This window comes from Triticum aestivum, chromosome 5A, assembly GCF_018294505.1.
Source record: "Triticum aestivum cultivar Chinese Spring chromosome 5A, IWGSC CS RefSeq v2.1, whole genome shotgun sequence".
NCBI lineage: Eukaryota > Viridiplantae > Streptophyta > Magnoliopsida > Poales > Poaceae > Triticum > Triticum aestivum.
Window position 1 is genome coordinate 651,082,169 of NC_057806.1, and position 12,610 is coordinate 651,094,778.

The 12,610-nt window shown below is 43.4% G+C and overlaps 1 protein-coding gene across 1 annotated transcript; it reads left to right on the forward strand.

The window, feature by feature from the left end:
* Positions 1-10,461: 10,461 nt before the first annotated feature.
* LOC123105631 (amino acid transporter ANT1) lies at positions 10,462-12,216 on the forward strand. The gene is made up of 2 exons (XM_044527726.1): positions 10,462-10,920; positions 11,127-12,216. The coding sequence occupies exons 1-2, from the start codon at positions 10,723-10,725 to the stop codon at positions 12,192-12,194; spliced, it is 1,266 nt and encodes a 421-aa protein (XP_044383661.1). The 5' UTR covers positions 10,462-10,722; the 3' UTR covers positions 12,195-12,216.
* Positions 12,217-12,610: the final 394 nt, after the last annotated feature.

The window sequence follows — 12,610 nt, forward strand, 5'->3', positions numbered from 1 at the left end:
TTTTTTCAATGAGTACATACCTTGACAAGATTTTGAAGTAGTTCAAAATAGAACAGTCAAAGAAAGAGTTCTTGTCTGTGTTACAAGGTGTGAAATTGAGTAAGACTCAAAACCCGACCACGACAGAAGATAGAAAGAGAATGAAAGTCATTCCCTATGCCTCAGCCATAGGTTCTATAAAGTATGCCATGCTATGTACCAGATCTATTGTATACCCTACACTGATTTTGGCAAGGTAGTACAATAGTGATCTAGGAGTAGATCACTGGACAGCGGTCAAAATTATCCTTAGTGGAATAAGGATATGTTTCTCGATTATGGAGGTGACAAAAAGGTTCGTCGTAAAGGGTTACGTCGATGCAAGTTTTGACACTAATCCAGATGACTCTAAGTCTCAATCTGGATACATATTGAAAGTGGGAGCAATTAGCTAGAGTAGCTCTGTGCAGAGCATTGTTGACATAGAAATTTGCAAAATACATACGGATCTGAATGTGGCAGACCCGTTGACTAAACTTCTCTCACAAGAAAAACATGATCACACCTTAGTAAACCCTTTGGGTGTTGGTCACACGAAGATGTGAACTAATCACATAAAGATGTGAACTATTAGTGTTAAATCACATGGTGATGTGAACTAGATTATTGACTCTAGTGCAAGTGGGAGACTGAAGGAAATATGCCCTAGAGGCAATAATAAAGTTATTATTTATTTCCTTATATCATGATAAATGTTTAGTATTCATGCTAGAATTGTATTAACCGGAAACATAATACATGTGTGAATACATAGACAAACAGAGTGTCACTAGTATGCCTCTACTTGACTAGCTCGTTAATCAAAGATGGTTATGTTTCCTAACCATGGACAAATAGTTGTTATTTGATTAATGGGATCACATCATTAGGTGAATGATCTGATTGACATGACCCATTCCATTAGCTTAGCACCCGATCGTTTAGTATGTTGCTATTGCTTTCTTCATGACTTATACATGTTCCTATGACTATGAGATTATGCAACTCCCGTTTGCCGGAGGAACACTTTGTGTGCTACCAAACGTCGTGCTCTACAGGTGTCTCCAAAGGTATATGTTGGGTTGGCGTATTTCGAAATTAGGATTTGTCACTCCGATTGTCAGAGAGGTATCTCTGGGCCCTCTCGGTAATGCACATCACATAAAGCCTTGCAAGCATTGCAACTAATGAGTTAGTTGTGAGATGATGTATTACGGAACGAGTAAAGAGACTTGCCGGTAACGAGATTGAACTAGGTATTGAGATACCGACGATCGGATCTCGGGCAAGTAACATACCGATGACAAAGGGAACAACGTATGTTGTTATGCGGTCTGACCGATAAAGATCTTCGTAGAATATGTAGGAGCCGATATGGGCATCTAGGTCCCGCTATTGGTTATTGACCAGAGACATGTCTCGGTCATGTCTACATTGTTCTCGAACCCGTAGGGTCCGCACGCTTAAGGTTTCGATGACAGTTATATTATGAGTTTATGAGTTTTGATGTACCGAAGGAATTCGGAGTCCCGGATGAGATCGGGGACATGACGAGGAGTCTCAAAATGGTCGAGACATAAAGATCAATATATTGGACGACTATATTCGGACATCGGAAAGGTTCCGAGTGATTCGGATATTTTTCGGAGTACCGGGGAGTTACGGGAATACGGGGAAGAGTATTGGGCCTTAATGGGATTTAGTGGGAAGGAGCCAGGAGGTGGCGCGCGCCCCTCCCAAGCCCAGTCCGAATTGGACAAGGGGTTTGGGGCGCGGCCCCCCTCTCCCTTCCTTCTCCACTTCCCTCCTTTCCCCCCTTCTCCTAGTTGGACTAGGAAAGAAGGAGTCCTACTCCCGGTGGGAGTAGGACTCCCCTTGGCGCGCCCTCCTCCTAGGGCCGGCCTCCTCCTCCCTTGCTCCTTTATATACGGGGGCCGAGGGGCACCCTAGAGACACAAGTTGATCCACATGATCATATTCTTAGCCGTGTGCGGTGCCCCCTTCCACCATAGTCCTCGATAATATTGTAGCGGTGCTTAGGCGAAGCCCTGCGATAGTAGAACATCAAGATCGTCACCACGCCATCGTGCTGACGGAACTCTTCCCCGACACTTTGATGGATCGGAGTCCGGGGATCATCATCGAGCTGAACGTGTGCTAGAACTCGGAGGTGCCGTAGTTTCGGTGCTTGATCGGTCGGGACGTGGAGACGTACGACTACATCATCCAAGTTAATGCTTCCGTTGTCGATCTACAAGGGTACATAGATCACACTCTCCCCCTCTCGTTGCTATGCATCACCATGATCTTGCGTGTCCGTAGGAAATTTTTTGAAATTACTACGAAACCCAACACCTTATTGGCCCATACGGGAATAGAGGAGAGAGGCCAAAAGGAAGGAGGCCTGCGCCCCCCCTCTGGTCAGAATTGGACAAGGGGTGCAGCCCCCTTTTCCTTCTCCCTCTCCTCCTCTTTCCTTCTCTCCTACTCCAACAAGGAAAGGAGGAGTCCTACTCCCGGTAGGAGTAGGACTCCCCCCTTGGCGCGCCCTCCTCCTAGGCCGACCGCCTCCCCCCTTGCTCCTTTATATACAAGGGCAGGGGCACCTCTAGACACACAAGTTGATCAAGTTGATCGTCTCTTAGCCGTGTGCGGTGCCCCCCTCCACCATAGTCCACCTCGATAATACTGTAGCGGTTCTTAGGCGAAGCCCTGCGTCGGTAGAACATCAACATCGTCACCACGCCGTCATGCTGACGAAACTCTCCCGCAACACTTGGCTGGATCGGAGTTCGAGGGATGTCATCGGGCTGAACGTGTGCTGAACTCAGAGGTGTCGTACGTTCGGTACTTGATCGGTCGGATCGTGAAGATGTACGACTACATCAACCGCGTTGTGCTAACGCTTCCGCTTACAGTCTACAAGAGTACGTGGACAACACTCTCCCCTCTCGTTGCTATGCATCACCATGATCTTGCGTGTGCGTAGGAATTTTTTTGAAATTACTACGTTACCCGACAACATATGCTTGTAGGAATTGCAATAATACCAAGTTTCCTCTATATGTGCTTAAAATTTTGAAGTTATGCTTGTTTTACCTTCCTATGCAAGTTGATTCTTGTTCCCATAAGTTGTTTGCTCACAAAATCCCTATGCATAGGAAGCATGTTAGACTTAAATGCGCTAGTCATATTTTTATGATGCTCTCGTTATGTTTCAATTCTTATCTTTTATGTGAGTATAATTGAAATCATCATGCCTAGCTAGGGGCATTAAACGATAGCGCTTGTTGGGAAGCAACCCAATTTTGTTTTTGTTCCTTGCTTTTTGCTCATGTTTAATAATAAATAATTCATCTAGCCTCTGTTTAGATGTGGTTTTATTGTTTTAATTAGTGCTTGTGCCAAGTAGAACCTTTGGGAAGACTTGGGGAAAGTCTTGTTGATCATGCTGTAAAAAACAGAAACTTTAGCGCTCACAAGAATTTATGCCATTTTTATTTGGAGAGTGATATTTAGTTAATTGTTTTTTCAGATGATTAATAGATAAATTCCTCATGTCCAGAAATTTATTTGATAATTTTATGAGTTCCAGAAGTATACGTTTGATCCAAATTACTACAGACTGTTCTGTTTTTGACAGATTCTGTTTTTCATGTGTTGTTTACTTATTTTGATGAATCTATGAGTAGTATCGGAGGGTATGAACCATAGAGAACTTGTAATACAGTAGATATTACACCAATATGCATTTAGAATGAGTTCATTACAGTACCTTGAAGTGGTGATTTATTTTTTTTATACTAACGGAGCTCATGAGTTTTCTACTTTAAGTTTTGTGTTGTGAAGTTTTCAAGTTTTGGGTAAGGATTCGATGGACTATGGAATAAGGAGTGGAAAGAGCCTAAGCTTGGGGATGCCCAAGGCACCCCAAGGTAATATTCAAGGACAACCAAGAGCCTAAGCTTGGGGATGCCCCGGAAGGCATCCCTTCTTTCGTCTTCGTTCATCGGTAGCTTTACTTGGAGCTATATTTTTATTCACCACATGATATGTGTTTTTCTTGGAGCGTCAATTTATTTTGTTAGGATTTGCTTTATGTTATTTAGAACAATGTTTTACATATTTTATTTCAATAAAAGTGGCATTGATAGCCTTTACTATGCCTATTTTAGAAGTCCACATGTTGCTGTTTGAAAACAGAAAGTTTACCGCTGTTGCAATAATTCCATAGAAAATTCAGAATGTGATAAAATGTTGAAACCTTTTTCATATTAATCTCTGATAAATTTACTACAGTGGGAATTTTCTTTCATATTTTTGGATCTAGGGAAGTATGGATGTTGCTGCATTCTTTACAGACTATCCTGTTTAGGCAGATTGCTGTTATGTTTGCATTGTTTGCATATGTTTGCTTCTTTAATGATTCTATTTGAGGATAGGACTATTAAATATGCAGAGGCATTTAGTAAGCAATGTTGAATAATAATTTTAGTGATTGGCTACAGTAGAGTATGATAAGGTTTTTGCAATGGTTTATACTAACTTATCTCATGAGTCCTTGTTGAGTTTTGTGTGGATGAAGCTTTTGAGATTTAGGGAGACCGCGATATGAGAGGAATTAAGGAGACACAAAAGCTCAAGCTTGGGGATGCCCAAGGCATCCCAAGGTAATATTTCAAGAAGTCTCAAGCATCTAAGCTTGGGGATGCCCCGGTTGGCATCCCACCTTTCTTCTTCAACAATTATCGGTTAGTATTGGTTGATCCTAAGTTTTTGCTTCTTCACATGATGTTTGCTATTCTTAGATGTCATTTTCTTTTGCTTTGCTTGCTGTTTGAATAAAATACCAAGATCTGAAATTATTAAATGTTAGAGAGTCTTCACATAGTTGCATAATTATTCGACTACTCATTGATCTTCACTTATATCTTTCGGAGTAGTTTGTCATTTGCTCTAGTGCTTCACTTATATCTTTTAGAGCATGGTCGTAGTTTTATTTTGAAGAAATAGATGAACTCTCATGCTTCACTTATATTATTTTGAGAGTCTTAAATAGCATGGTAATTTTATTAAAATCCTAATATGCTAGGTATTCAAGAATAATAAAATTCTCTTATGAGTGTGTTGAATACTATGAGAAGTTTGATACTTGATAATTGTTTTGAGATATGGAGATGGTGATATTAGAGTCATGCTAGTTGAGTGGTTATGAATTTTAGAAATACTTGTATTGAAGTTTGTGATTCCCATAGCATGCACGTATGGTGAACCGTTATATGATGAAGTTGGAGCATGATTTATTTATTGATTGTCTTCCTTACGAGTGGCGGTCGGGGACGAGCGATGGTCTTTTCCTACCAATCTATCCCCCTAGGAGCATGCGCGTAGTACTTTGTTTCGATAACTAATAGATTTTTGCAATAAGTATGTGAGTTCTTTATGACTAATGTTGAGTCCATGGATTATACGCACTCTCACCCTTCCACCATTGCTAGCCTCTCTAGTACCGCGCAACTTTCGCCGGTACCATAAACCCACCATATACCTTCCTCAAAACAGCCACCATACCTACCTATTATGGAATTTCCATAGCCATTCCGAGATATATTGCCATGCAACTTTCCACCGTTCCATTTATTATGACACGTTTCATCATTGTCATATTGGTTAGCATGATCATGTAGTTGACATCGTATTTGTGGCAAAGCCACCATTGATAATGCTTTCATACATGTCACTCATGAGTCATTGCATATCCCGGTACACCGCCGGAGGCATTCATATAGAGTCATATCTTGTTCTAAGTATCGAGTTGTAATTCTTGAGTTGTAAGTAAATAAAAGTGTCATGATCATCATTATTAGAGCATTGTCCCAGTGAGGAAAGGATGATGGAGACTATGATTCCCCCACAAGTCGGGATGAGACTCCGGACGAAAAATAAATAAAAGAGGCCAAAGAAGCCCAAATAAAAAAAGAAAAGATGCCAAAGAAGCCCCCCAAAAAAGAGTCCATAAAAAGAGAAAAGGCCCAAATAAAAAATAAAATAAAAAAAATGAGAGAAAAAGAGAGAAGGGACAATGCTACTATCCTTTTACCACACTTGTGCTTCAAAGTAGCACCATGATCTTCATGATAGAGAGTCTCCTATGTTGTCACTTTCATATACTAGTGGGAATCTTTCATTATAGAACTTGGCTTGTATATTCCAATGATGGGCTTCATCAAAATTCCCTAGGTCTTCATGAGCAAGCGAGTTGGATGCACACCCACTAGTTTCTTTTGTTGAGCTTTCATACATTTTTGCTCTAGTGCATCCGTTGCATGGCAATCCCTACTCACTCACATTGATATCTATTGATGGGCATCTCCATAGCCCGTTGATACGCCTAGTCGATGTGAGACTATCTTCTCCCTTTTTGTCTTCTCCACAACCAGCATTCTATTCCACCTATAGTGTTATATCCATGGCTCACGCTCATGTATTCGTGAAGATTGAAAAAGTTTGAGAACATCAAAAGTATGAAACAATTGCTTGGCTTTTCATCGGGGTTGTGCATTATTTAAATACTTTGTGTGGTGAAGATGGAGCATAGCCAGACTATATGATTTTGTAGGGATAACTTTCTTTGGCCATGTTATTTTGAGAAGACATAATTGCTTTGTTAGTATGCTTGAAGTATTATTATATTTATGTCAATATAAACTTTTGTCTTGAATCTTTCTAATCTGAATATTCATACCACAATTAAGAAGATTTATATTGAAATTATGCCAGGTAGCACTCCGCATCAAAAATTCTCTTTTTATCATTTACCTACTCGAGGACGAGCAGGAATTAAGCTTGGGGATGCTTGATACGTCTCCAACGTATCTATAATTTTTGATTGCTCCATGCTATATTATCTACTGTTTTGGGCAATATTGGGCTTTATTATCCACTTTTATATTATTTTTGGGACTAACCTATTAACCGGAGGCCCAGCCCAGATTTGTTGTTTTATGCCTATTTCAGTGTTTTGAAGAAAAGGAATATCAGACGGAGTCGAAACGGAACGAAATCAACTGAAGAAGTTATTTTTGGAAGGAAACACACATGATGGACTTGGACCCCACGTCAGAAGATACGGGAGCTGCCCACGAGGGTGGGGGCGCGCCCACCCCCCTAGGGTGCGCCCCCTGCCTCGTGGGGCCCCCGTGGCTCCCCTGACGTGCTCCTTCTGCCTATATAACTCCATATACCCTAAAACTTCCAGAACGCAAGATAGATCGGGAGTTCCGCCGCCAGAAGCCTCCGTAGCCACCAAAAGTCAATCGGGACCGTGTTTTGGCACCCTGACGGAGGGGGGAACCCTCACCGGTGGCCATCTTCATCATCCCGGTGCTCTCCATGATGAGGAGGGAGTAGTTTTCCCTCGGGGCTGAGGGTATGTACCAGTAGCTATGTGTTTGATCTCTCTCTCTCTCTCGTGTTCTTGAGATGATACAATCTTGATGTATCGCGAGCTTTGCTATTATATTTGGATCCTATGATGTTTATTCCCCCCTCTTCTCTCTTGTAGTGAATCGAGTTTCTCCTTTGAAGTAATCTTATCGGATTGAGTCTTTAAAAACTTGAGAACACTTGATGTATGTCTTGCCGTGGATATCTGTGATGACAATGGGATACCACGTGCCACTTGATGTATGTTAAGGTGACCAACTTGCGGGTTTCGTGACATTGGGAACCTATGCATAGGGGTTGGCACACGTTTTCGTCGTGATTCTCCGGTAGAAACTTTGGGGCACTCTTTGAGGTTCTATGTGTTGGTTGAATAGATGAATCTAAGATTGTGTGATGCATATCATATAATCATACCCACGGATACTTGAGGTGACATTGGAGTATCTAGTTGACATTAGGGTTTTGATTGATTTGTATCTTAAGGTGTTATTCTAGTACGAACTCTAGGGTTGTTTGTGACACTTATAGGAATAGCCCACCGGATTATTGGAAAGAATAACTTTGAGGTGGTTTCGTACCCTACCATAATCTCTTCATTTGTTCTCCGCTATTAGTGACTTTGGAGTGACTTTTTGTTGCATGTTGAGGGATAGTTTTATGATCCAATTATGTTAGTATTCTTGAGGAAACTTACACTAGCGAAAGTATGAACCCTAGGCCTTGTTTCCACACATTGCAATACCGTTTACGCTCACTTTTATCACTTGCTACTTTGCTGTTTTTATTATTTCAGATTACAAAAACTATTATCTACTATCCATATACCACTTGTATCACCATCTCTTCGCCGAACTAGTGCACCTATACAATTTACCATTGTATTGGGTGTGTTGGGGACACAAGAGACTCTTTGTTATTTGGTTGCAGGGTTGCTTGAGAGAGACCATCTTCATCCTACGCCTCCTACGGATTGATAAACCTTAGGTCATCCACTTGAGGGAAATTTGCTACTGTCCTACAAATCTCTGCACTTGGAGGCCCAACAACATCTACAAGAAGAAGATTGTGTGGTAGACATCAGTCTTGAACATTGTGTGTATGTTTGATGAGAAAGTGTGTTGAATTTGAGCTTGTGGACCAATGAACTATGTAATAATTAACTATTGAATTTCATCTTGTGGAGTATTTACGTTTTATTTGTTTTAGATTAATTTGACATGAGTTTAATATTATTTATTTTGGATTTATCGTGTTGAAGATGCTTTAAAGTCTGTAGCCGAAGAGGGCCAAAAATGTAGGGCGCCAACTTACATCATTTGTTACAACAGAATGTTTTTTGGTGCCCAAAGATCTTCTCTCTCCTGGCCTGAAACCAATGGCAAAAAAATTACATCGTCATCTGTTGAAGATACTCTCAGACTAATCTAAAAAAACCTCTACACGAAGTCGGATTTGAATCTACACCAGGTTCATATTGCGTCTCACTATCAAGTTGTGGTTAGAGGGATCAACAACCAAGATCAAGGAGTCGAGGACCATACAACGTCATCACTAAAGATCGAACATGGGGGACTCATGTCGAAAGAGGTCCGATTTCACCATGAATTCTACAAGTTCATTGAAGAAGCTCGTAGAGCATCATTAATGACGCAAGGATGCAAACGGAACCGGCTAGCAGGCAATATCATAATACAAATATAATGTTAGTTTTAGACAAATGACGAGAAAATTTTAAGCTAATTGATCAGTTTCGCGGGACGAAGTGGGCTGTTGTTTGCACCCCTAAGATGCCAATAGGCATCATGTATTATACGGGCCACCAAGCTTTATTGTTTACATTTGATTATTGAGTAATAAAACATTGTTATTTGAGTTCAAAAGAAAAAACTATGTGCCACGGAGATGTAGTTACGTAAGTGTAAAAGTTTCCCTAAAAGACCTTTACTTATGGACATGAATATCTTCGGTCCCTTCTATTTTGAGAATTTGGTGTTGAAATCGTTACTCAAGGCATGTACGGTGGTACTATCTTAGGAGTGCCACATAGAAAGAAAAGTTGAGGTGAAGGAGAGAAAAACAATAAGAAAAGGCTCGTCTTCTCTTAATTAAGACATGTTTTCTTAGCAATAATTGTCTCACCATATATTTAGGGATATCTAATTCTTACAGATAGGACTAACAAATAATCCATTGTACATCATTTTTTTATTGTCTTATCAACCACTGTACTCTTCTAAAAAAAACAACCATTGTACATGCCCTCACAATTCACAAATGATTCTATGCAGTGAAGTTTATGGTAACATCTGGTTTATCATAACTTTTATCCTTCATATTTGTTTGAGGATTTTAGTTGGTGCCTCTTTGATTAGAAAGATTTGTTAAACATAAAAATAGGAAAAACAAAAAAATAGTGTGGCATGTCATCCTATAGAATTAGTATGGACTTTTAATCGTTGAAGAAAAACATAGCGGTATTCACATGAGGTTGGAGTGGACTAAAATTTACTATTGTACTAGTACAAATGAATTCTAAGAAGAAAAAAATACTATGTATTATAATCCTACGAATCAAACAATCCACATAAAAAATCATAAATATTAGAATTCTCTGAAATTACTTTATTATTCTTTTGAATCAAAGAGGTCCTTAATTTGTTAGGTCATATGGATTAGTGGAAAAAGCTGAAGTAATATTAACTTTTGAACCATACAAATATTGATGTTCGTGTACACTCATCCGTATGAGCGCACACACACGTTGTATGCCCGAGTCGACCTCAGCTACCACCGGACAAATAGCACTAAATTTCTAAAATAAATTCAGATAACAAAGGGAAGTGTGCCGTGCGTGATTCCCTAGCCTATTATTTTTGAAGAGAAAATTATCTGGCCTATGAATAATCCATTTTCCACCGGAAAAATCGTTGACGATCTGATACGATATGATCCTCCCACCCAATCAGACGAATCCAAACCAGAAACACTTGGAAATCCTGAACCGCGTGCGCCAATTTTCTATCATTTTGCCGAGGCAACCCGAGTACCCGACAGCGTCCAGCCTCCAGCGCCAGTCCCCGCCACCTCCCACCTACCGTCCCGTCATCATCATCCATCCTCATCCACCTCCAAGAACCCGGCAGAATCATCGCGAGAGCACCATGTCCAATCACGACGTGGCCTATCGTCGTTTTGATTGATCTTATTAAGCTGCAGCTCGGGGATTGGCTCGCTGTTAGTCTGTCGGACCATCCCTCCATGGCGCCGGAAGTGAAGGTGCCGCTGCTGGAGGGGAGGGGCGCCACGCCCGCGCAGACGCTGGGGAACATCGTCGTCTCCATCGTAGGCACCGGGGTGCTCGGCCTGCCCTACGCCTTCCGTACCGCCGGGTGGCTCGCCGGGGCCCTCGGCGTCGCCGGCGCCGGCGCCGCTACCTTCTACTGCATGCTCCTCCTGGTCAGTACGCACTTGCTCCGTCTCCAGTCCAGTACATCCAGCCCCCTGTTTCAGTATCAATTCTTGGATTTCTTATAGGATTCAACAAGCTTCACTCAATCTTAGTATGCTGTGGTTCATTATTCAGCTTGATCTTCTCAGACGATTAGTTTTATCAAGATTAGTCACGCATTCGCAGTTGAATTTAGCTGCTGTTTGGTCTGAAGCTGGATTGCAGGGACAAGCTGCGGGAGCAAGAAACAGAGGAGAACGGGCTCGGAGATGAGCAGAGCCGCCATGGCGATGGCGGCAACTACACCTACGGGGACCTGGGCGAGCGATGCTTCGGCCCCGTCGGCAGGCACTTCACGGAGGCCATCATCGTCCTCTGCCAGACCGGCGGCACCGTGGCGTACCTCGTCTTCATCGGCCAGAACATCAGTTCGGTGCTCCCCGCGCTCTCGCCGGCCACCGTCGTCCTGGCTCTCCTGCTGCCAGTCGAGGTCGCGCTCTCCTTCGTGCGCTCCCTCTCCGCGCTCGCACCCTTCAGCATACTCGCCGACGCCTGCACTGTGCTGGCTGTCGCCGCCGTGGTCAAGGAGGACGTCCAGGTCCTGGTCGAGCGCGGGCAGCCATTCGCCGGTCGGAGCGCGTTCGCCGGGCTCTGGGGCGTCCCGTTCGCCTGCGGCGTCGCCGTGTTCTGCTTCGAGGGGTTCTGCCTCACGCTGGCGCTGGAGGCGTCCATGTCGAACAGAGCCAAGTTCCGGTCGGTGCTCCTCCAGGCCATTGCCGGGGTCACGGTCGTGTACGTCGGATTCGGCGTCTGCGGCTACCTCGCCTACGGTGACGCCACCCGGGACATCGTGACCCTCAACCTCCCGAGCAACTGGTCCACCGCCGCCGTCAAGGTGGTGCTGTGCGTCGCGCTGGCGCTCACGTTCGCGGTGATGATGCACCCGATCCATGAGATCGTGGAGTCGCGGCTGCTGGCGCCGGGCGGGTGGGTGCGGAGGCGCGGCCGCTTCGTGGAGCGGGCGGCGCTGCACCTGAGCCGCGTCGCGGTGGTGGCGACGCTGGCCGCGATAGCGTGCTTCGTGCCGGCGTTCGGGGAGTTCGCGGCGTTCGTCGGGAGCACGGTGTGCGCGCTGCTCTCCTTCGTGCTGCCGGCGCTCTTCCACCTCCGCGTCGTGGGGCCGACGGCGAGCACGTGGGCGCGCGCGGTGGACTACTTTTTCTTGCTCTCCGGCCTCGTGTTTGCCGGTCATGGGATGTACACAGTCTTGTCACCCCAGTGACAATTGAAAATGTTCATCAGTTTAGAACAGCGCGCGCACACACACAAAAGAGAGTAAATTGCCATCGAAATTAGTCAAGAAAAACCTGCAAAACCAAAGAGCAGAGGTTAGCGCATCTCCGACGCCCACCTCCAAAACGGACACGGCATTCATCACTGTCCCTATTTTTCGTCCTCAAGTCCACAAGACATAAAATAATGGCATATCAAATTTTCGATGAGTGAAAATATTCAAATGCGACACTACATCAAATGCAAACATTACAATTACAATCCAACTAAGTTCAAGCTTGAATTCAACTCGCACATATGTCCTAGTTGTCCCTTTTAAGCGCTCATAGATACTCAATCAGATCTTTCTTAAACTACTCATGTGTTGTTTGATGTTGAATTTGTTAATGCATTTGGACAAACTCA

Coding starts and splice junctions, on each gene's coding strand:
- LOC123105631 (XM_044527726.1), top strand. CDS start 10,723: ATGGCGCCGGAAGTGAAGGTGCCGCTGCTGGAGGGGAGGGGCGCCACG. Junction 10,921..11,126: donor TCTACTGCATGCTCCTCCTG/GTCAGTACGCAC, acceptor TTTGGTCTGAAG/CTGGATTGCAGGGACAAGCT.